The 25,229-nt window shown below is 36.9% G+C and overlaps 2 protein-coding genes across 24 annotated transcripts in view; one reads left to right on the top strand and one right to left on the bottom strand.

Annotated features, from left to right (window-relative positions):
- The first annotated feature begins 221 nt into the window (after positions 1–221).
- Positions 222–25,229, top strand: part of LOC103524328 (myosin heavy chain, muscle-like) — an 82,092-nt gene continuing 57,084 nt past the window's right edge. For 14 of the 23 annotated variants that reach the window (XM_026833428.1, XM_026833430.1, XM_026833426.1 and 11 more), the window contains exon 1: positions 14,538–14,682. The gene's annotated coding sequence lies outside the window, so the exon portion shown is untranslated. Of the gene's footprint in view, positions 259–14,226; positions 14,332–14,537; positions 14,683–14,846; positions 14,983–15,764; positions 15,903–23,833; positions 24,006–25,229 lie in introns of those variants that run through there. The other 9 variants (XM_026833419.1, XM_026833418.1, XM_026833420.1 and 6 more) reach the window with 7 other exon arrangements.
- On the bottom strand, positions 7,783–8,135 carry LOC103524329 (myosin heavy chain, muscle-like). The gene has a single exon (XM_008489343.3). The coding sequence runs from the start codon at positions 8,118–8,120 to the stop codon at positions 7,800–7,802; it is 321 nt and encodes a 106-aa protein (XP_008487565.1). The 5' UTR covers positions 8,121–8,135; the 3' UTR covers positions 7,783–7,799.

The following is a 25,229-nucleotide window of genomic DNA, read 5'->3' as shown; positions in this document are numbered from 1 at the left end:
ACAGGTGAGGAGACAGCCTAGGAGAAAGCCAGCCATTTCGAGAACAAATATTACCTGTTTAGGATAAAGTTCGGCCCGTGCGGGAATCGAACCTAGCGCTTACAAGGCAGGCATGCTACCATCCAAGCTCCCAGCTAACTAGGCTGGTTCATGGGTTTTTATTAAACTATATAAGATTAAGGAGAAATTAAAATTTTCAATGACTTTTGTGGGTTTGATATTGGTGATTTTTGGACCGGTTGTGCTGATTTTGCCGAGGTGAGTCGTCTTTCTGTGATCGGAAAACCCCTTAGTATTAGTAGCCATCAGAATAAAAAGCTCCTAGTGTACAGATGAAATTTGTAATCAATCCTGAGAAGGTTAGATTTCAGAGAAGGGGTTAGAAATGTTAGAATTTATTTCAGAGAGCGCTTTTTCCTAGGGTATATTTACTCGTAGTTATTACTCTTTGAATCTGCGGCATCCCATATTCTTCCGATTTCACACCTAGTCTTTCAAGCATGTTTCATACGAGACAAAATAGTGATAAAACAATGCTCAGGACAATAAATTTTTGTCATCTGACCGTGTTAAATATTCCTGTTCTTTTTGAATTTGCGAAAAATTACATCTTTAAATGCTGTTTTTAAAAGAAATTAATTGCTGTCTTCGATGCCTTTAGTAGAACAGCCATTTTTTAAGGCCATGAATGGAAATATTACTAAAAGAATTACCTACCTATCTTGTTTCTTTACTGTTTATTTTTTCGCCTATCCTGTCACACTATCAGACCTATCCCAGCAGGGTGAACAAGGTGCATTCTATTCTATTTTTCACGCTTCAAATCCTTATATGTATAGGGAGTTGACTCATTGAATGAGTCAATTAAAAGAGTAGTTCTTTTCATAACTCACTCACTCACTCTAATTGAAATTGGCGTCTACATACCTTTAATAAATTCAAATGATTCATCATGTTCATAAAACTACTACTCATTGTAACAACGGGATGAAAAAGAAGTACCAAACATAACAATACTCATGTTATTGTTGCTGTTAACAATTAGAATTGTTGATAATATCCTTGTTGACCTCTGTCTGACCTTGTTGACACGGATTGCCAACTGGCATCGGCCAATGGTCATAAATTAGAGCGAAGAAACGTGAAAATATTCGTCTGAAACTCGAGAAATTTGAATATTATACCTAATCAAGAAAAATGTGTTTTTTTTGTTGCTTTTATTACTTCAAATTTTTGGACTCATGTTTTCTTCCGAATTTACTTTTTGTTTTGACAAACATAATATTTGTTAGTTCATAGATAGGTATTTATACATACCTACGTAGGTAGGTATGTATAAATAGTGACATCTTGAATGTTTCTACCTTTTGAAACTAGAAAATTTCGGGTATTATAATAGTCAAGAATTAATATGTAATTTTTCGTTTTTATTACTCAAATTTTTGGACTCATGTTGTCTTTCGACTTTACTTTTTGTTTTGAAAATTTGAAGCAATAAAATTTGTCACAGAGGTATTTACATTCTTTGTCTCACCTTTCGGAATATGTGGACAAGCGTAGAGAAACTGACACAATTTTGTGTTCTTTATGTCAGGTAAAAAAAATAAAAAAATACGGAAATGTACATTTCGGTTTAAATTTTTGAAGTGAGAGAAATTAAGAGCAAAATCGGTCTATTTTTGGATTTTTATCTACTGCCACATTTCGACAGTTTTGATGTAATATTTTGACAATCTTTATGTCTCCTGTTGCTTTGACATTTTGAATGTTTGCTACTCGTGTTTGATATTACTTAGAGAGAAACACTAATAATATTGCAACCTCTTGTCAGCACAGACAATTTGAAATCCGTATTCATGAGTGAACGAACCATGTTTAGCTCTTGAACTAAATAATACAAAATCCTCGAGTTTAAACCTAGAACTCCCTTGACTGGTTCAACATAAAGTAATTAACCTGCTTCGGTGACAGGTTCAATCCCAGCCGAGGCATGAAATTTCATCATTTATTTGAGAATTTTGTCAAAGGCATAGGCCAGAGCTAAATAGGTTTACAGAACTTTTAGGACCAAATTTGAAGAAACAAGAAACCATTTACAAATAAAAATCGGTAATGGTTTCTTCAAATTAAATTGATCCCAAGGGCAATTTAATGCCTAAACCCTTGATAAATGAAACAATAAGTTTTCAGTAATGAAACAATAAATTGGAAAAAAACAATAAGTTTTCCATATTCATTCTCTCGGCACGTTTTCTTATTGCTCGTTGATCCTTTTTGCAACACTCCCTGGGAACGTGGATTTACGACTTTATGCTGCACGAAAATCGCTCGTTTTAAAAGTTTCTTTTCTCCCCTACGCATATTTTGGTATTATAGTCTCGTAAATATTTTTCGTAGTTTGGTAAGTATACTGTATGTTTTCTCGTGTGTGCCATTGAAACCAGTCTATTTCCTGAACAATGGCCTCACGAAGTTTTTATCATGTTGTGCTTTGTTCGTTTCTTTGTAGGTTCCTTTCAACGCCTATCTTTATCCTGTTGGCTCTTTTCTCTTTCTCCTTTAGCTCATAATCATATTCTGCTTCTTATTTTCTCTTATCTTCTTATTTCTTTTCCTCTTTATCATCTTCATTTTCCCTAAATTATACAAAAAAAATGTCCCTAAATTATTATCTATTACCGTCCTAAATTCCCTTTATTTTCCCTGGATTATTTTCTGTATATTTTTTTGTCACCTCAAATCTCATCTATACGAGACAATGATGTGATTTGAAGTAGACCCTAGTATTTTTCTCGTTTTGTTTTTGTGATTTTGTACACTATTTTGTACACTATGTACCTATTTTGTATGTACGTTTTACGATATTTTTTTTATTTTGTCTACATGTTTGTAACGCTCTCAAATGTGACAAGCGTAGAGAAACTGACACAATTTTGTGTTCTCTATGTCAGGTGAAAAAAAAAAAATTCGGAAATGTACATTTCGGTTTAAATTTTTGAAGTGAGAGAAATTAAGAGCAAAGGCGTTTTTTCTTACTTTCTTATGATCAAAGTTTTTTCCCGTGGTTTGCAGAGCTTATTGCAAGCAATCAAACCTGAAAAGAAAGAAAAAATAGAATTAATTTAAAAAATAAATCAAAAACCTATGATAACAATCCCTTCCATTTAAATATTGTAATATTATCTACCTACTACCTATCTTTCTCTCTTAATTATTTATTTTTCACCTATGGTTGATTTTTCTCCCTTTTTTTAGCTTTACCTTTTAGACTCTTTTTTGGACTTTTGTGTTTTATTTTTTATGTTTTTTGTTACCATATTATTTTCTAGGGTTTTTTATTTTGTACATAGAGATTTTGTTTGTTGTAATATAATTTTACTTGGTTGAGTACTATCGGAATTTGTGTACAGCAGAATCTATTTAGCTGTGGAATTTTATTTGTGCTTTTCGGTATTTGATAATAATTTGCCCCGGGCGGGAATCGATCCCGCTTCTATACAAAGATTGATATGAAGGGTTTCAGGTCACAGTCGGGTGGCGAGTGTTCCGGTGGGCCGGTACGAGACCCCGTACGCGGTGAACGCGAGTTCGGCGGCCCAGGAGGTGGCCAAGTTGAAGATCCTGGAGAAATCCTACGCGGAGGTGTTGAAGAATAACAGCCGACATCATCATAACCAGAAACACCGGACGTCCTACCATAGGAAGTATAACTAAGATGAATGAGAACATGGTAAACCTAAGGCCAGCAACTCACTATCAGGGAGACCTGATCAGGTCCGCCTGTCAGGTCTACCTGATAGTGAGTGGCTGGTCATGGTAATCCGAAGGGAAGGAATATTTATGAGCACCGAGGCTTATCTTTGATCTGATAAGGTATTTTATCTACCAATCTGAAAAGTCTGGAATCAACCAATAAAATGTATTCCCAAAGAGTAAACCTGTGCATAAATCTTGCATGGTCACATAGGTGTCGAAAATTCTCGAGTCTGGCAGGTTATATTTATGTAATATAGCAGGTTATATTTATGTAATAAATTGCAAAGGGGGTCCCTATCTTTTTTGCCGCCAAATTCCTGAGTGGGAAGTCCCATATATTGAACTATGACACGTCAAAGGGATTCTTGATTTAAAAGAAAAAATTGTAGCAATAATTTATTTTGTAAACACATACCTTTACTTGTGTGTTCACTTGTGCAGAATCGTGTGTGACTGCTGTTTTTCAGAAGAAATTGTGCACAAATTCCTATTCAAGATTCCTACAAGTCAAATCTGCCCCAATTATTTTTTATTTTAGGTTTAGATTCCTCTTTTACTAGGTGTCGAAAATTCTCGAGTCTGGCAGGTTATATTTATGTAACAAATTGCAAAGGGGGTCCCTATCTTTTTTGCCGCCAAATTCCTGTGGGAAGTCCCACGTTTTGAACTATGACACGTCAAAGGGATTCTTGATTTAAAAGAAAAAATTGTAGCAATAATTTGTTTTGTAAAGACATACCTTTACTTGTGTGTTCACTTGTGCAGAATCGTGTGTGACTGCTATTTTTCAGAAGAAACTGTGCACAAATTCCTATTCAAGATTCCTACAAGTCAAATCTGCCCCAATTATTTTTTATTTTAGGTTTAGATTCCTCTTTTACTTTTTCTCCTTTTATATGTACATGGTTTATTTTTTCCTGCGTTTCCTTTTTTTTGATAATTTATTCTCCTTTTTGTCCTTTTTATCGATTTTATTTTGACGTTTTGATTTTCGTGTTCCCAACTCTACCTACGTATAGAACAAAAATGAAATTTTATGTTTTTTTAAATGTTTGTAAAGGTATATTTTGTATGTTTTTATTGTTACGATGTAGCTTGATTCCAGTGAGAAAAAATAGGTAAACACATAGTAAATAGTAAAGTTCATTTTGACATTATTTTACCTACTATGGACGAAAAATCTAGTTTAATTGACTCTATTGATATTTGAAATGCAATTAATGTTGAAATTTCGAGAACAACTTACCTAATTCTCACTGAATTATAGCTAGCTTCCAACAAAAACGACCGTAGATAAAATATTACAAGCATTGCAGAAATATGAGGTTTATATGAATGTTACAATATTTATAATTTATTTATTAGATATCTCTAAATTAAATTGTATTTTCCCCAAGTTCTATCTCGATTCTTCTGTAACTTAATAAAAAGTAAAATATCTTTATTTCGAGTTTATACACTTACTTCTTCTCTTTGAATAAAATTGTAGAACTTCTTTATTGATGGTATGAATGTGTTTTCTTTTGTGAGAGATTATTACTGTTTTTTTTTTTTTTTAGAGGTTTGATAGAAGGAACTGTAATTTTAAGGTCTCATCGTCCCGAAATCGAAGAGAGAAACAGTACAAGATAGGAGAAAGCCAGCCGTTGCGAGAACGAGCCTTATCTGTTTAGGGTAAAATCCGCCCCGACGGGAATCGAACCCGCAGCATAGCGCTTTCAACGCAGACGCGCTACGCTTCCAGCTAACTAGGCTTGCTTAAAACTTTTTAAAATGAAAATATTTACTCACTCTTCTAGGGCGCGTAAAAGCCCGTTTCCTCTTGTCGTTCGGGGGAAAAAATCGTATCGTGTGTAGTGTGAACACTTTCATTTAAATTACATTGCCTGCAGGACATTTGGGAGAAAAAAAAAATTGGATGAAACTCACGACCAAGTGTGAACAGGCTCTTAATCCTTCGGTTTGTTAGTCTCGTATTTGATTTTCCACATCCGGGCGTCTGCAGTCACCTTACTCAGTTGTCTCAATGATCAACTTCTTCCTGGCCACGTCCAGATCGTTAATAGTTCGATTGGCCTCGTCCAGCCTACTTTGCACTTCATTCAGTTGGAAGTTAAACTCTAGTATACCTTTAGCTTCTCAATATTTCGAGTCAAATAAAATCTAGTAAACTTGTTAGCTTGATCCATATTATTATTTCAAGAAGTCTGAACAGAAATCTAGTGAATAAAATCTAGCAAACTACTAGAAATAACTAGCCATATCTAAAACTCTAGTATTTAACTATCAAATAGGTACACTGCTACTCTATACCATTATTTTATTTATTTAACTCATTATCTGATTTAATATTTGTTAAATGTAAATCACTGATATAATAATTTGGTTATTATTTTTCCTCTTTTTTTTTTTAAAAAAAAAAGAGGTTTGACAGAGAGAACTATAACTGCTATGGCCTGTAATGGAAGAGAATGGAAACAGTAAGTATTTATTATAGGGACACACTTCTTCTTTGCTTTTTTCCCGTGTACAGACCGGGTCGGCGTTTTTTCGTCAGTCTCTCAAGCAGCCCTAACTAGGGTGATTGCTTTGGCCTGACATTTGGTTTTGGCTACAAACGGTCTGTAATGGAAGAGAATGGAAACAGTAAGTATTTAGTATAGGGACTCACTTCTTCTTTGCTTTTTTCCCGTGTGCAGACCGGGTCGGCGTTTTTTCGTCAGTCTCTCAAGCAGCCCTAACTAGGGTGATTGCTTTGGCCTGACATTTGGTTTTGGCTACAAATTTTACGAGTGGATAAATAAACTAAATACTCGAAGAATTTATATTTATTTAATTATTTACACGCTAAGCAGCAAGGCCATGTGTGGTACTCGAAAAATAAATGATACAACTTGCAGAGCCGAAAAAACTTCGAACTCGGGACCTCCGGCATGCAAGCCTAGTGTGATACCCACTCGGGCACGCCTTTTACGAGTGGATAAATAAACTAAATACTCGAAGAATAAATGATACAACTTGCAGAGCCGAAAAAACTTCGAACTCGGGACCTCCGGCATGCAAGCCTAGTGTGATACCCACTCGGGCACGCAGTTTGCTTATGAATTTTTATCAACAGAGTTCTATTCCTGAACTGTTACTTTTTCTCCAGGAAATTTCTGCAACCACAATTCACAAACTCAGCTGTATATTTCTCAGAGGGATCAGGATCATATAGGTACCAGATCACATGCTTTTGAGAAGTCTAAGAGCAAGAAATGTGTTCTTTTAGAGGGGATTTCAAGTACCTTTTTTCGTGCTGATTCTTGCAAACAAGATTCACAAACTCGGGAAATATTAACTTTTTTCCAGAACGTAGCATGCTATCTACCATATCTCATGCTTTTCAGGGGGGAAAAAAATCGTGTCATGTGTAGTGTGAACACTTTCATTTAAATTACATTGCCTACAGGACATTCGGGAAAAAAAATGGATGAAACTCACGACCAAGTGTGAACAGGCTCTTAATCCTTCGGTTTGTTAGTCTCGTATTTGATTTTCCACATCCGGGCGTCTGCAGTCACCTTACTCAGTTGTCTCACCAGGTCTGAGTTCTCAATGATCAACTTCTTCCTGGCCACGTCCAGATCGTTAATAGTTCGATTGGCCTCGTCCAGCCTACTTTGCACTTCATTCAGTTGGCTCTTTTACTTTTTCTCCTTTTATATGTACATGGTTTATTTTTTCCTGCGTTTCCTTTTTTTGATAATTTATTCTCCTTTTTGTCCTTTTTATCGATTTTATTTTGACGTTTTGATTTTCGTGTTCCCAACTCTACCTACGTATTCTGTTCAGAGGTTATCTTTGATAATGAAGAAAAATTGGAAAGCTATTTGGTGGCAAGAATGCCAAGTTGTCATTTATTTGTTCTTTAGTTTGTTCAGTTGATTACTTACTTGGTCTTGAGTTTGTTGAGTTGTATCTTACTTGGTCCTGATATTGATTTAAGATTCTATGAGAACTTAAGATAAATAAGGACTAGTTTGGCCTACAAATAGGATTACTTACTTGGTCTTGAGTTTGTTGAGTTGGTCGATCTGTTCGCCCATCTCGCTGACGGCATCGTTGTGTTTCTTTCTCAGGTTGGCCAGGGTGGACTCGTGTTGAATGTTAGCCTCCTCCAGGTCGCGTCTCAGTTTGCTCATCTCGGCCTCGCGTTTCTTGTTCAGTTCGATCTGGGCGGAGGTGGCACCACCAGCTTCCTCCAGACGCTCGCCAAGTTCTTCCAATTCCCGGGCGAGGTCGGCGCGTTGCTTCTCGGCCTTGGCGCGGCTCTGTCGCTCGACTTCGACCTCTTCTTCCAGTTCGTATATTCGGGCCTGCATTTTTCCTTTTCGGACGGTGTGTTTTTGTGCCTGGAAACGAAAGTTAGGGTTTGTAAATTGGGGCTTGCATTTTGCTTTCGAACAATGTGTTTTTTTTTGCCTGAAAAAGAAAGTTGGGGAAACGATTAACGGTGAAGGTATTACATATCTATACCATCTAATGCCAGCCAGTCACGCTCACACCGTCAGACAGACAATCGGAACACGTAGTGTGGCTTGAAAAGCTTCAGACCTAATTCTCTTTGACGGTCTGACAGACCTAGGTCTCGAGCTTTTTCCGCCACACACGTTCTGAGCGTGAGTAGCTGGCATACCTCTCAAACAAATAATACAATATTCCAGTGTTTCTTAATTGGTGTTCCGCGGAACCTAGGGGTTCCGCGAGCTGACGGCAAGGGTTCCGCGAGATATTTTGGAAAAATCATACACTAGAACACTAGATAAAATGCAGTTTCAAAACGACCATCTTAGACTAGGTATTTCATCTTACACAGCTTTTTTTAGAGGTTTGATACCTAGAGGGAACTGTAACAAAGAAAACTTGTTGTATTTTTATAATAAGGGGGGTGGGGGTGGGGGGTGCAATCTTGAAAGTTCAGGGTTCCGCAAAGATGTTCACCTTTTGAAAAGGGTTCCGCGGGCCAAACTAATTAAGAAACACTGCAATATTCTATTCCTCAAATGGGCCTAAACCCGCCCCCTCCTATTTAAAAGGAAATCGCCTGGACTCCTCTATTTAATAACAATAATGAACAAAATCTAACTAATTTACCCGCTTCAAATGGGTCATAAAGTTTCTCCAAATTGACTGCTCCAAATGGGTTAATTTCGAGGGGAGAAGAGAGGAACATATCGAGAGTTGGCAGAGAACCATAAAGAGACAAACCGAGTGAGAAGCGAGCGAGACCCTAAAAAAAAAAAAAATCAAGCACTGGCCTTATTTTTTCTCCCGACTGCCCTTTCAATCTCCGCCAAGATTCACATTCTTCACCTGTGCTTCCCCAAGAGAAACGAAAGCGTGTTGCGTTTGTATAAAGGGCCACCTAATCTATGCTGCTCGTACCGACACAGCCCAATCTGAGATCTGAGGCTTAGGTGTAGGACCTAAACAGCCCCAAAGGATGGGTTAAGCTTCTATGAATCACCTAATCTACTGCCAACCTCAGTGGTGCAGTGGGTAACGCGTTGGACTTTGGATCTGGAGGTTGGTGGTTCGAGTCTAAGCCATAAAATTCATCTAGGTGTAATAATTGGGGAACGATAAATATTTGTGACGAGCATTAAGTTAGTATGCTTAACACAGTTGAAAATTCCATCTATATATATGCTACTAACGACTATTAAGTGTAATAACTAATAACGAATTATGGCTTGGAGTTTTGGAGGGATGCCTATTACATTACTTTCAGAATAGCGTTTCTATTTCAATAGAAATAGATGCCTAGATGGTGGCATAAGAAGCGTTGAATTATTCACTTGCCCACACTTCAAAAAGTATTTGAGGAGCTGGGTGCAAAAAGGGCAATAAATGAAAATCATCAAACTGAGATAATTAACTTTAAAGTTTTCAATTTTTCATCAAAATCTGTCCCAAATGCATTTTATGTTGTGTCCCAAATGCACTTTTTTTCAACAATGACAAATGCACATGGTAGGCCATTCATTCTGCGTTGAGATGAGTTATGTTGTTTTTCTCTCTGACATTCCCAAGTGATGCACCAGTTACTCTGATCTTGTTTATGACAAAAACCAAACATTATTCTGTTCTAAGCTGTAAAAGTATGTTTACAAAAAACGCTGTAACTCATCGAAAAAAAGTTATCACTGCAGTTGAAACGCTGGAAGATAGAGCGCACCACGTTCTATTCAAAACCCCGTTTTACGCAAAAAGGGCAAAAAATCCATATGTCCCTTTTTGCACCCAGCTCCTCAATTGAGCTGCATACCTCCAAAATTAAGATGCAGTGAAATTAATCAATGATTTCATTATTAGGTAATGTTACTTTAGCAACTCAATATTGTAACTGCAGAGTGCATGGAAATAGCAAACAGTAATAGCAGTTTGCATTCACCATTTCCACACGGATCACTCAAGATAACCGACGACGTGTGCGGTTAGAATCCGGATGGGTGACCATCTCGTCAATCGTGTACTGGTGGTCTTCGTCTTCCCAGCCCCACAGGCAGAGTGAGCTGTGAGAAGGTGGATAGCTTATGGCCCTCATTCTCGGAACGGCTGGCTTACTCATAATCCTGTTTACTCTTCTTTTTTTGCTTTTTTTTCTTTTTTTTTTAGAATCGAAGCAAGGTTTTAATTTATAAAATTTACACCTATTTTGTACCAAATACATGAGACTTCGTTTAGACTGCGGGAGTAAAGGGACTTTTCAGTCTCATTCTGGCAGTATAAACAAGGTATATTCTATTCTATTTGCCTGTCGGACAATAAGACCTTAGCATTCACAGTTCTCTCTATCGAACTCTAATCCGCGAACTACAGAGGTTGCCCTCTGAATAGACCATCCCATACTGTCCACTGTCCGTATGTCGCCTGTACATATCAACACCGTGTTGGTGAGTCACCAAACAGGGGCCCTAATATACCTCCTCCTCCATCCCCTCCCTAAATCATCCCACCCCTCCCCTCCCTAAATCATCCCACCTTTTCGAGAAGAGTAATTTTGTTTTTCTCGAAGAAAAAAAAAAACTGAACATTCCATGAGCATATTTCATTGACGTAGGGAGAGTAGGGAGAGAGAAGCATTATTTTCATCAGGAGGAAAAATCGAGTTCGAAAAATTCGAGATTTTCGGGTAGGTGTGATTTAGGAGTGGAAAGGGTGTTGTGGGAGCGAATCTATGCCATATCTTGATTTGGGTAAAATGTTTTGACTTAGACGGGCTTATCGCCTAGTCCATTCAAACGAATCGCTCCGAAAAAGATCCGTCTTATCGTCCCGAAATCGAAGAGAGAAGAAAGACAGAATAGGAGACAACCAGCCGTTCCGAGAACGAAACCACAAGTTCAACATCATTCTATTTTTTATTTACACATTTTAAAATAATTAGAAAAATAACAAAATGGAAACCACTCAGAAAATACAATTAAAAACTCGTTAAAAATTAACAACGTTTTAAAGAGCTGACAAAAACTCACATCGATTATCTACTCTTCAGAAATTAAAATCATCCCAAAATCTCAACAATCTCAGGAAATCCTTCTATTCAGGCTTCTACGATGTCCTTTGAAAGATGAAATAGAAAAAAAAAACTGATTTTGGTGTTATCTCCATAACCCCCAAAAGATTTTGGAGATATGAAGTAATAGAGATTTGAAATAATGGAAGTTGAATAAGTTCAACATCATTCTATTTTTTATTGACACATTTCAAAATAATTAGAAAAATAACAAAATGGAAACCACTCAGAAAATACAATTAAAAACTCGTTAAAAATTAACGTTTTAAAGAGCTGACAAAAACTCATCGATTATCTACTCTTCAGAAATTAAAATCATCCCAAAATCTCAACAATCTCAGGAAATCCTTCTACTCAGGCTTCTACGATGTCCTTTGAAAGATGAAATGGGGAAAAAAACTGATTTTGGTGTTATCTCCATAACCCCCAAAAGATTTTGGAGATATGAAGTAATAGAGATTTGAAATAATGGAAGTTGAAATAATCAAGGTTCTACTGTATTTCTCTCGAATTTCATTGGGGGCAAAATCCCATACCTCGGCTTGGATTAAACCCACACCCTCCTGTTTACCAGGCAAGCGTGACCACGGCAGGTCAAACGAAAGATTCATATTATGATGAGTCGTCCGTTAGGGAGTGCTGTGTTATTTTTCCCAATTGTCATGCGAGGTGTTGTTCTGACGCTCCGAAGCCCTGTCAGGTTAGACCCGCACTAAATATGGATATCAACACAACAGAAACATAAGAGGAACTCTCCCCCCTACTCTCCCTATCCCGATGTTTTATTATATCTGGTGACGTCATAGTTCTCTCATAACGCCGAGCGAGGAGAAGCACACATTGGAATTGTTTCCGAAATTCTTAGCCGCGCGCGAAGCGGACGTCAAAAAGTGTGCGAAAAATTGCGCCCCAATAAGTTGTTTTGAGGGGAACTTTGAATTTGGAGGCGAAGCTTTTTTTTAAAGAGGTTTGATAGAGGGAACAGTAACTGATAAGGTCTTATCATGCCGAAATCGAAGAGAGAAGGAAGACAAGATAAAAGAAAGCCAACCGTTCCGAGAACGAACATTATCCGTTCAAGATAAAATTAGCCCCGGGGGAAGGGGGAGGTTTGTGAGGAGGTGGGTACCCGAGGGAGGTTAAAATCCACGTCACTAAAAATCTGAACAGTTATACAGTGACTACTTTATTTAAAGAGGTTTGATAGAGGGAACAGTAACTGATAAGGTCTTATCAGTCCGAAATCGAAGAGAGAAGGAAGACAGGATAAAAGAAAGCCAACCGTTCTGAGAACGAACATTATCCGTTCAGGATAAAATTAGCCCCGGGGGGAAGGGGGAGGTTTGTGAGGAGGTGGGTACCCGAGGGAGGTTAAAATCCACGTCACTAAAAATCTGAACAGTTATACAGTGACTTTGAACCTAAAAGAACTTTTATCTACCTATAAATGTGCAATAGTGAATGGTACCGATCTAAAAGTCTCCAAGACAATAATATGATAGCCTGTTATGCAGCATACAATGTAATGGGACTTTTTAGAAAAGAAAGCAACATATCAGGAATGTAGTACAAAGGGAGAATTCGACATTGGATGTGCCAAAACTGAGCGTCTTATACCTATACTAGCTGAATTCCGTCGCTTCGCTCCGGAATCCCGCTAGTTCATCCCGAGGCATGGCCAAACTTGTGGAAAAGGCATTAGTGAATGCGGTACCGATCTAAAAGTCTTCAAGACAATAATTAATATGATAGCCTGTTATGCAGCATACAATGTAATGGGACTTTCTAGAAAAGAAAGCAACATATCAGGAATGTAGTACAAAGGGAGAATTCGACATTGGATGTGCCAAAACTGAGCGTCATGTACCTATATGTACCTACCTACCTGTGCTCTGAGCATGGGAGAAGAAATTTAGGTCGATAATTCATTCGAAATTTTTCGTGTGAGATTTGTAAATGAATCGCCACTTTCAAAAACTAAAGTAGGCGATTCACATCCATAAGAAATGATTACGAAAAAAGAAATAGACCTATTTTATTTGAAAGAGTTCTAAACGGAATCTTAAGTAGGTAGGTATTAGGGTATGGGTATCTTTGAAGATTTTAAAATATGTAAAATTAAAAGAAAAAAGAGAATTCCAATTTTAATTACGTAAAATTGGAAAATTAAAGGTATTTTGAAGATGAAATATTTTCCGTTTAGGTGGTCTTTTCACGTATATGAACCTCATTTCAGGCATGCTACGACAGAGACCACATTCTATAGAACTGGAGAGAAAATGGACATCCACCGAAATATTTCGCATAGTCGTCAATAAAATCAAACTTGTCAAGCTGGTCGTCAACAGCCTTAACGGATAGTGCACCACAAGAATATCCGCAGGAAACTGGGTTCTTGGAAAGGCTGGCTTTCTCCTATCCTGCCTTCCTTCTCTCTTCGATTTCGGGACGATAAGACCTTAGCAGGTACAGTTCCCTCTATCAAACCTCTTAAAAAATAAAAAGGTTTGACAGAGGGAGTAATTGTAACTACATAGGTCTTATCGTCTTGAAATGGAAGAGAGAAGGAGGACAGGATAGGAAAAAGCTATCCGTTCCGCTCAAAACTGGTGCAAGTTGCTGACTGTTCAAACGAATGGTGATATAACTGACCTGTTTCAAGTAACCCGACCTTGCACTTTCACTTCACCCGAACCTAGCATTGATGTCTCCAAAAAAAGTCAAAAATAATTTCACCTTGATGCAAAATTTCAGTAAAATAAAAGTTCAAATTTGATCAAAATTCGGCGACACGACAAAACGGATTCGATTTTGAATTGAACGTTGAAAATTCAAACAGATTCGTGTCTGAATATGTAAAACCGTTTCTGATTGGTTGGCGTTAACCAATGGGAGGAGCCGTTTTATTTTTAGATCGTATGTCCGCAGATTAAACCGAAATTTTTATAAAAGTGAAAAAATTCAAGTGTAAATTGAAGTTCATTCTTTGCCCGGTGATACAAGATAACGGATCGGTATGTTCATGTTGTAAACGTTCTTATCAATTTATAAGAAGTACGAGATGTAAATCCGAAAATTATCAAAACTATGTGAGATGGAAATTAATAAATTTCGCGTTTAGATGACAACATTGGGATATAACACGACAAAACGGATTCGATTTTGAATTGAACGTTGAAAATTCAAACAGATTCGTGTCTGAATATGTAAGACCGTTTCTGATTGGTTGGCGTTAACCAACGGGAGGAGCCGTTTTATTTTTAGATCGTATGTCCGCAGATTAAACCGAAGTTTTTATAAAAGTGAAAAAATTCAAGTTTAAATTGAAGTTCATTCTTTGCCCGGTGATACAAGATAACGGATCGGTATGTTCATGTTGTAAACGTTTCTTATCAATTATAAGAAGTAAAGTTTAATACCGGATAAAACACAACGGAGCATGTTCGGTGATTGGAATTTCAGCAAAGCCTCGAAGTCACTTGAAAATTTGCAAGAGTCCTAAATCAGACAAAATCATCAACTCTTTTTCTAAGAAGTGGATTAGGATTTTCTTTTCATTCAGCTGCCGGTTTGAGAAACGTGCAGCCCTTGTGTTCTGATTTTTCAACATTGTGAATTAATTGTCTCTCTGTAATCTTTTACCCAATCATCTTTTCGTCTAAAGTGTAAATCGCTTTTTATCCGTTTCGTTTGTGTTGTGTTTACATTAATACCGTCTTGCATCTGAATGCACACCTGACAGCCCTATGGATTACGTTTGTTAATTAATCTCTCAACTTTTAATCTATAAAACAAAGTGAAGCAAAACATAATTACCACTAAATAGAATTTTCATTGAAACCCAAGTGATTGGAATTTCAGCAAAGCCTCGAAGTCACTTGAAAATTTGCAAGAGTCCTAAATCAGACAAAATCATCAACTCTTTTTTCAAGAGGTTTGACAGCAACTGAGGTCTTATCGTCCTGAAAGCGAAGAGAGAAGGACAGGATTGGAAAAAGCCAGATGTTCCGCAAACGAACCTTACATGTTTAAAGGTTCGCCTCAGGCGGGAATCTAACCGGCAACCTGACTGGCTTATTTACATTTTAAAACCTCTCTCTCTCTCTTTTAATACTTCATAGAGGGAACTGTAACTGCTATGGTCTTATCGTCCCGAAATCGAAGAGAGAAGGAAGAGGAGAAAGTCAGCCGTTCCGAGAACGAACAGGATGAATCCACCCCGGGCGGGAATCGAACCCGCGACATAGCGCTTACAAGGCAGACGCGCTACCAAGCAAGCTAATATCTAGGCTGGCTTATTTAATCGTATATTTTAAAACCTCTTCTTTTATTTAAACTGTAATTCCTAAGGTCTTATCGTCCAGAAATCGAAGAGAGAAGGAAGAATGGATTACTTTTGTTAATTAATCTCTCAACTTTTAATCTATAAAACAAAGTGAAGCAAAACATAATTACCACTAAATAGAATTTTCATTGAAACCCAAATTCTGATTTCCTTTTGTTCATTTTCACTCTTCTTTTTAACTTGTGTTTGTGTGTGTCTGTTATCTTTTTCTATAAATTTAACTTGTGCTTGAGAGGTGTGGTAAGTTATAAGTTAAGTTTTATTTGAAAGTTCGATTTTATTAGAAGATTTTTAACTTGGGACTTACCAAAATCCTGGGATTCAGAATAAACGAGAATCTTTATGATTTTTTTTTTCTCCATCCAGGTTTCAACTTAATTTCGAGTTGATTTGAAAAGGTTTGACAGAGGGAACTGTAACAGGTGAGGAGACAGCCTCCATCCAGGTTTCAACTTAATTTCGAGTTGATTTGAAAAGGTTTGACAGAGGGAACTGTAACAGGTGAGGAGACAGCCTAGGAGAAAGCCAGCCATTTCGAGAACAAATATTACCTGTTTAGGATAAAGTTCGGCCCGTGCGGGAATCGAACCTAGCGCTTACAAGGCAGGCATGCTACCATCCAAGCTCCCAGCTAACTAGGCTGGTTCATGGGTTTTTATTAAACTATATAAGATTAAGGAGAAATTAAAATTTTCAAATGAATTGTCAACAAAACTTTGAAATTTATTAGAATTAAGTTGTCATTCGAATTTGGGGAGTTAGAGTATTTTATATTTAGGTACCTACCAGCATGCATGTCACTCACATGCATTGGGTTTATTTTTGTAGGCAAAAAGGGGTTAACTTCTCTCCATATTAAAAAAAAAAAAAATCTTTTTGACTTCGTCTAGCCACTTTGAAGTTTGTCCTTCAGAGGTCAAGGGTTCACTTAGGTCAGGTCAATTGAAAACAGGGAGACTGATAAAACTCAATTGGGATTTTCCAATTTACTAATTAAACTCACCAACAACTCACTAAAACTAAATTAAAACTTATCGAAACTCAAGTTTGACTTGATATCCTCAAACATAAGTCAAGACTTATTGAAGAAATTACCTACGTCCCTAAAGTTAGGTTAGGGTTAGGTCACACTTATGCACAGCCTAATTAGGTTAGGTCTCACGTTTGCACAGCAGGCGCCTATGGTTTAACCCAGGTGGATGAAATTCAAGTTAGGTGATGATTAGATCACCTGATGAGACTGTTGAGAAGCAGGAGTTGAATGAACTGACAAAAGAACTTTTATTTCAAACTTAAGTGTGGTCAAATTAATAACGAATCTCTAATCGCTAGTCAATTGATAAAAATAAAGTTAGGTCAACTGATCAAACGAAAGTTAGTAAACTGATGGAATTTGGTAGGTTAGGATAAAACAAGGGTGATCCTTCAAAAGTTTCCAATGTCTCATTTTGACTTCATGTGGGTCAGTTTTTCGACTGCAAAAGGCATTTTTTTAAAGGTTTGATTGAGACTTGTAGGTACCTACCTGTTGAGGTGTTATCATCCTAAAAGCGAAGAGAGAAGGAAGATAGGTTAGGAGAAAGCCAGTCGTTCAGAGAACAAATCTGTTAAAGTTCGCCCCGGGCGGGAATCGAACCCACGACCTAGCGCTTACATGGCAGGAAGGCTAATTAGGCTTAAAAAAAAGCAACAATAAACGTTATAATCAAAGTTGATGTATTGCAGATTTCATTAGATTGATGATTGGAAAACTCGAAATTCAGAATACATTCAACCTATAATATGTTGCACATTGCATACCTAAATATTATTTCCAGGCATTCATACAAAATTAGAATCAACCAAAGTTATCACTACACTAGCGCTACACGCTTGAAGTGGGGAAAGTCTGAAACTTCAACTAGCGCGGGCATTTTAAAAATATCAGAAAAAGGATCCCTGTGTGCAAAATGTTTACCCAGACGCGACTTCGCCCAACCCCCTTGCAGGGTCCCCGATTTCGGCCCTGCCCCGTCCCAAGTTAGAAGCCGAAGGTGTCGTGCCGAGCAGAATATAATTACTCAGACTTTATGGCAGAGGTCCAGACGATGAACTGCGATCTGCTCGAAACTCATTTGAAAATTTGACACGCTGCTGTTTTAGAGAAAAAAAATCTCTTGGGTCGTCCATTCTCATCTTTTTTGTCCACATATTTCTCATGTTTTTTTGTCCACATATTTTAGAGTACAGGGTTGTTGAATCTGCCCTTCTAATCGAAGGTATTTTCATAGAACATAGAAGGAGTCTTCAGTGATTTTAATCTATTAACACAGTTCAAAAAATTTCAAAGTTTCAATTTCAACTGCAAGTTCATTTTGAAACTCAAATTTAATTTTTTCCCTGGATCCCTTGAAAGCTCATCAGTTGAAAGTTTGATTAGTTGAAATCTTATCTCTTGGGTCGTCCATTCTCATCTTTTTTGTCCACATATTTCTCATGTTTTTTTGTCCACATATTTTCGAGTACAGGGTTGTTGAATCTGCCCTTCTAATCGAAGGTATTTTCATAGAACATAGAAGGAGTCTTCAGTGATTTTAATCTATTAACAGAAAAGAACCACTTAAAAAAGGGAACTGGGAGTAAAAAAATCTTTTGGTGGATTAAAATTTACATATTTTTCGATGGCTCATTCCTACTTAATGCTGTCCAAATTACTGTTATTTCTTGAAATTGAATGATTAGATAGTTACACACTTTGAAACCAACAAGCTCATTTTGCATTTTGCCACTCAGTCAATCTGAAACATGTCTTCTACCATTCTTTCAGAACTTATGAAACACAAAATTCCGCCCGAGACGGTCACTTCACAAACACCCTGTCAAATATTTGAACAGTTTACCTTGTCTTCATTCTGATACAAGTTTAGTAGGAAGATTGTTTTCCACAGCCTGTTCAATCATGTTTGTAAGTACAAAATATTCATTCATTATATTGATTTACAAAATACATTCATCTTACAATTGAGTGAATTGAGAGGTTGTTGTTAACATCATTGACAACGTTCAGTCACTCACATCTTCCAAGTCCAGGAAGGTGGCTGCTGCCACGGGGTTGGTCGATAATGTTTTGGGGTCTAGTTGGGTGGGATGTGCAGGGCAGTTACACAGATGTGGTACATCCTGTGCCACACTCGTGCATTCTGAACATAGGTTGGGGATCCCAGGGTCTATAGTTGAGAGCTAGAAACAAGGCAGATGATATCCCTCTTAACATACTAGAGGACTTTACCCAAAATGTCTCCAAACTCACTACTTTTGCATTTCACAGTGTGTAAAAGTGAGTGCAAAAGGGTCAGTACAAAATGTCAAGTATCTACCTACCTACCTACAAAGTTGTGAAGTTGCTTTCAAGAATGCAGCCCAGGGTCTTACAGTAAAAATCAGTGTCCTGCATTCCCCACTCATTTTAAAAAGCCAGAGGTACCTGACTATACATACGTAGGTACCGTTTGTTAATGTTTTCTGTATGTGGTTGAAAGGGAGTATTGTGTAGGTAGATACCATGTTGTCTGTAGGGTGTAAAGGGAAGATTATGTAGTGCCATTCTTTGTGGAGGAGGCTGCCAAAAGGCTCTGTTTGAATCATGGACCTAAATTCAAATTTTAATTCCTGAAAACTATGAAACTCAATTTTTTTCTCCTTGATTTTTAGTATATAATTAGCTTTGTTAAAAGGGTCTCTTTTTACAATCTTATTGGTTCAGGAGCTTATAGAATAGAGCAACTTTTGAAAATACTATGGAGGTAGATGGGTAGGTACTTATCTAACCAAAGTTTCTAGCTTTCAGTGTTTTTTTTTTATCCAAGGATCCCATAGATCTAATTAAACTGTTAGCATACTATGGCATATTGTTCTAAGCTGACAGTCTCAAAAAGCTCTGAGTACATTTACCTACTTTTTCCCCATGCAAAACAGTCTGTTTTTATATGACTCAGTGGATTTGACCAATATGTATATTTTTTCTTTTTCAGTTCCCAGAAGGCCTGTTAAGCTCCATTTGATTTGTTTAGGCTTAACACGGTTGTTAGTTGTTAAGCAAAAAGGCTGTTGAGTTCCAACAGGCTGTTAGAGGCTAGAAAGAAGGTTGGTGAAACCCACTCCAACCTTTGGAAAATTAAAGCATTTAGGGATTTTAGTTGCTAATTTGAATGACATCTTGGAATTGAGATATAGGGACTGAGTTAAGCACAATAATTGAACACAATTTCATGTGTTAGCATAAGGGGACAACTTGTTCTAAGCTGACAGTCTACATAAAGCTCTACTTATAATTATATGTGTGTTTCTATCAATGAATACCATGACTACTACTTCAAAGGCACTTGTAGAATGTTCTATTTACAGTTACATACATCTATAGCTGTAGCATACTCATATGGGTAGGTATGTTATAACTCAGAACACAGATGTACCCATATGGGTATGATACAACACAAGAAGTATTGGCATACCTATCCACAAATGACTATATTGGGGTTTTGACATCTTTACTTATAACAATTTACCTAGGAGTTTTGTCATCTCCACCAATAATAATAGACATTGAGATTTGACATTAACATCAATAACAATAGATATAATTAAGAGTTTCGTCATCTGCACCAATAACAGAATTAGTTGGTTTGACATCTCGACTAATAACAATTAAGCCATAAAAAAGGTTGTACTGAATTGACTAGTAGGAGTAGTGGGTATTAGGTACATAGGTATGTAGGTATATGTCGCACTTCGATATGTACTACATGTAAATTAAGCACTACCTTCTACTATACCTGTGATATTGGACTCAAAAGTTCGAAGAAAAATATTTCAAGAACTGGACAAAAAAAGTAGATATTGGAAATTTTGACATCTCCACCAATAACAATATTGGGAGTTTTAGCATATCCTTTTTCAGTTCCCAGAAGGCCTGTTAAGCTCCATTTGATTTGTTTAGGCTTAACACGGTTGTTAGTTGTTAAGCAAAAAGGCTGTTGAGTTCCAACAGGCTGTTAGAGGCTAGAAAGAAGGTTGGTGAAACCCACTCCAACCTTTGGAAAATTAAGGGATTTTAGTTGCTAATTTGAATGACATCTTGGAATTGAGATATAGGGACTGAGTTAAGCACAATAATTGAACACAATTTCATGTGTTAGCATAAGGGGACAACTTGTTCTAAGCTGACAGTCTACATAAATTCTAAGCTGACAGTCTAAATAAAGCACTACTTAGGTGTACGAGTACTACGAGTAGGTATATTTAAATTCTACAATAATTTGATGACCTCATGGGAATGTAATGTGAGCATGACATAGAATAGAATAAAATAGCCTTTTTCTCGAATAGAACGAGGTCTCTCGCATCGCTCGCACGATGAAAGTTCAATTGGTTCAATTGGGCGACTTCTAGCAGTTTTAGTAGCACGGAGTCGTGCGACTATATAGGTCGCATTCGCAAAATTTATTTCGTAATATTAAATATTAAGCAGGAACTTTTTCGGCCCCTCTCCCCGCAAAGTTTTGCCTGAGGGAGAGGGAATGTATGCTCCAAAATATACCCTGTGTATTTAGGGAGCCCTGTAAGTGTTCCTGAGGGGCCCCTAATGCTCGGGGCTGCGGGAGTGGGGTATACGCCAGTAAACCTCCTACTGCTCCTAGTATGAAAAGATATAGAAATATGAAACCCACATTTTTGACACTGTCAAGACACGCCATCAAAACACACATCATCAGATTAAACAAGAGAGAATGTGAAAATTATGATGGACATATCAGAGTGAAGAAGTGGTTTGATATTTAAAGCTGATAAAACATACGGAGACAAGATTATTATCAAATCAAATGAGATGAAGAAGTGAGGGAGATAGAAATAGGGAGAGAAAGAAGACCCACTATCAGGTAGACCTGACAGGTACGGCTGAAAATGTCTGTCTGCCAGGGCTACCTGATGAGCACACATATTCTCAGGTAGAACTAACTCTATCAGGTATACCTGACACCTGATCAGGTCTACCTGATAGTGAGTAGCTGGCCTTACAAGGGATAATGATAAGGTGTTACATAAGATAAACAATTTTGTTCAAGTCTTACTAGGGAATCTATGGATACATACGAACTAGGGGTATTCGATTCATACTGTGCTTGTTACGCGAGATAAGAGTTACATAATCTGTATCAATTTGACTCTATGATTATTTAGACAACTTATTAAACTCTGGTAAATTTCATTTAATTTACATTAAATTTATGATTTTATGCCCTATGTATGGCAAGTTATCTTACATGTGAATGGACAAAATATTAGAAGCGACTCTATGATTATTTAGACAACTTATTAAACTCTGGCAAATTTCATTTAATTTACATTAAATTTATGATTTTATGCCCTATGTATGGCAAGTTATCTTACATGTGAATGGACAAAATATTTCAAGAACTGGACAAAAAAAGTAGATATTGGAAATTTTGACATCTCCACCAATAACAATATTGGGAGTTTTAGCATATCCACTAATAAATAATCTAATGGGAGTTGGGCATCTCCACTAATAACATCCTATCAATACTACATAAGTCTCGATTTCGATTCTTATAGCCGACAAAAGAAAAATTCCCAAACCAATTTTCGATCACCTAATAGAATTAGTAAAACTGCAGCATCTAGAAGATTAGAATAATTTACTTATTAAAAGTTAGAAGAATATGTCCCATTTGTCTGTTGCACTCATAAATTGGAAATCGAAGTTCCCTTGAGAATCTATTCCCCAAGGCAGTCAGCTGTTCTCAATGTCATAGCCGACAGAAGAAAAATTACCAAACCAATTTTCGATCACCTAATAGAATTAGTAAAACTGCAGCATCTAGAAGATTAGAATAATTTACTTGTTAAAAGTTAAAAGAACATGTCCCATTTGTCTGTTGCACTCATAAATTGGAAATCGAAGTTCCCTTGAGAATCTATTCCCCAAGGCAGTCAGCTGTTCTCAATGTGGGACTGAGTTAAGCACAATAATTGAACACAATTTCATGTGTTAGCATAAGGGGACAACTTGTTCTAAGCTGACAGTCTACATAAAGCTCTACTTATAATTATATGTGTGTTTCTATCAATGAATACCATGACTACTACTTCAAAGGCACTTGTAGAATGTTCTATTTACAGTTACATACATCTATAGCTGTAGCATACTCATATGGGTAGGTATGTTATAACTCAGAACACAGATGTACCCATATGGGTATGATACAACACAGATGTGCCTAATGTAGCAGTTGTTTCATGGGTACAATAAAATAATAAAAAAGAAATGACACCTCTCTAAAAGATTACAGAACTTTCTGCGAGCATAAGTTTAAGGCAAAGCCTGTGACATGGGTAGGAAGTTCAGATTCAGCATATTTATGTACAAATCATAATAAAGTACATGAAAATCGGTGGCACCCAAATTTTAGAATATACCCTGTTTATACTACCAGTGCCCTAAATCACCAAAGTATGGAAAAGTATCTTAATAGCCAATGGAAAAGCAGAATTTTGAATTTGGACGAATCATGTTGAAATATGGAATTGTAAATACTTTTCCATACTTTGGTGATATAGGGCACAGAATGAAACTGAAAAGTCCCTTTACTCCCTCATTCTAAATAAGGTATTATGTATTTGGTACCGAATATGTAGTAATGTAGTACTAGTACAGTTATTAGGTACCTACAGAACAGAAATATTTTACACCTTCAAATCCTTCCAGTCTTAAGAAAAGCTGGTATGGCACCCAAATATTTCGCCTTCAAAAACGTCCCGTGTCACCCCGAAGGGTTAAAAAAAAAGATGACACGGTTGAACTCTTAGGTGGCGACACTCCGGGAGGGGGAGACACAGCGGGTTAATTTGGTCGTTTCTGACACACATTCCGTTGGACGCATATAAAATTACATTATTCTCTCCCTCCCTTTCTCCTCTCTCCCTATCCCTCTCCTCTCTCCCGTCCCTTTTCTCTCCGTTTCTCCCTGTCCTCTCCCTCCCTCCCTATCCCAAGCACCTGCCTCTGTAACGCGTTTCCCCTCCCCGCGGGTTAAATTAAAACGCCAGGCAGATTATAAATAGAAACTTGGAATTTGATTTTTCTTGGCGCTCGATCAACTATTTCGGTCGGAGCCTACATTTCGACTTTTCCTCTGAGCTCGAAAATAAATCGACTAGCTCTCTGTACATCTTCTTTTTCTGTGCGGAAAAGAGTGTGTTTTTTTCTGTGGTGAATTTCTTTTTGAGACTTTTGTGGGTTTTAAAGTGGTGACTTTTGGACCGGTTGTGCTGATTTGTGCCGAGGTGAGTTGTCTTTCTGTGATAAAAAAAAACACCTTAATAGTAGGCATAAAAAAGCCCCCAGCGCAGTGGACAAATGACATTTGTAATCAATCAATGGTGTTATTGTAGAGGGATTTTGGAATTTCAGAGAGCGTTCGAGCTAAATGCTCTTCTAAATCTAAGTATTTTTAGTTAGGTAGAGGTATTTATTTCTTTGAATTTGCGGCATCCAATTTCTTCGTACCTATTCTTCCAATCATGTTTCGCACGAAATAAAATATTGATAAAAACATGGCTCAGGACAGTAAAATTTGTCATCCGACCCTGTTACCTAAATATTCCTGTTCTTTTTGGATTTGCGAAAAATTACATATTTAAATGCTGTTTTTAAAAGAAATTAATTGCTGTCTTCGATGCCTTTAGTAGAACAGCCATTTTTTAATGCCATGAATGGAAATACTACTAAAAGAATTATCTACCTATCTTGTTTCTTTACTGTTTATTTTTTCGCCTATCCTGTCACACTATCAGACCTATCCCAGCAGGGTGAACAAGGTGCATTCTATTCTATTTTTCACGCTTCAAATCCTTATATGTATAGGGAGTTGACTCATTGACTGAGTCAATTAAAAGAGTAGTTCTTTTCATAACTCACTCACTCACTGTAGACCTTTAATAAATTCAAATGATTCATCATGTTCATAAAACTACTACTCATTGTAACAACGGGATGAAAAAGAAGTATTAAACATAACAATACTCATGTTATTGTTGCTGTTAACAATTAGAATTGTTGATAATATCCTTGTTGACCTCTGTCTGACCTTGTTGACACGGATTGCCAACTGGCATCGGCCAATGGTCATAAATTAGAGCGAAGAAACGTGACAATATTCGTCTGAAACTCGAGAAATTTGAATATTATAATCAAGAAAAATGTGTAATTTTTTTGCTTTTATTACTTAAGTAAATTTTTTGGACTCATGTTTTCTTCCGAATTTACTTTTTGTTTTGACAAACATAATATTTGTTAGTTCATAGATAGGTATTTACACATACGTAGGTAGGTAGCTATCTTTCTTTGCCTCCTATTTATGTGGTGACATCTTGAATGTTTCTACCTTTTGAAACTAGAAAATTTCGAGTATTATAATAGTCAAGAATTAATATGTAATTTTTCGTTTTTATTACTCAAATTTTTGGACTCATGTTGTCTTTCGACTTTATTTTTTGTTTTGAAAATTT

The sequence above is a fragment of the Diaphorina citri genome, unplaced genomic scaffold, assembly GCF_000475195.1.
Source record: "Diaphorina citri unplaced genomic scaffold, Diaci psyllid genome assembly version 1.1 scaffold92, whole genome shotgun sequence".
Classification (NCBI taxonomy): domain Eukaryota; kingdom Metazoa; phylum Arthropoda; class Insecta; order Hemiptera; family Psyllidae; genus Diaphorina; species Diaphorina citri.
The sequence above is the reverse complement of the archived record's forward strand: the minus strand, read 5'-3'. Positions and strand labels throughout refer to the sequence as shown.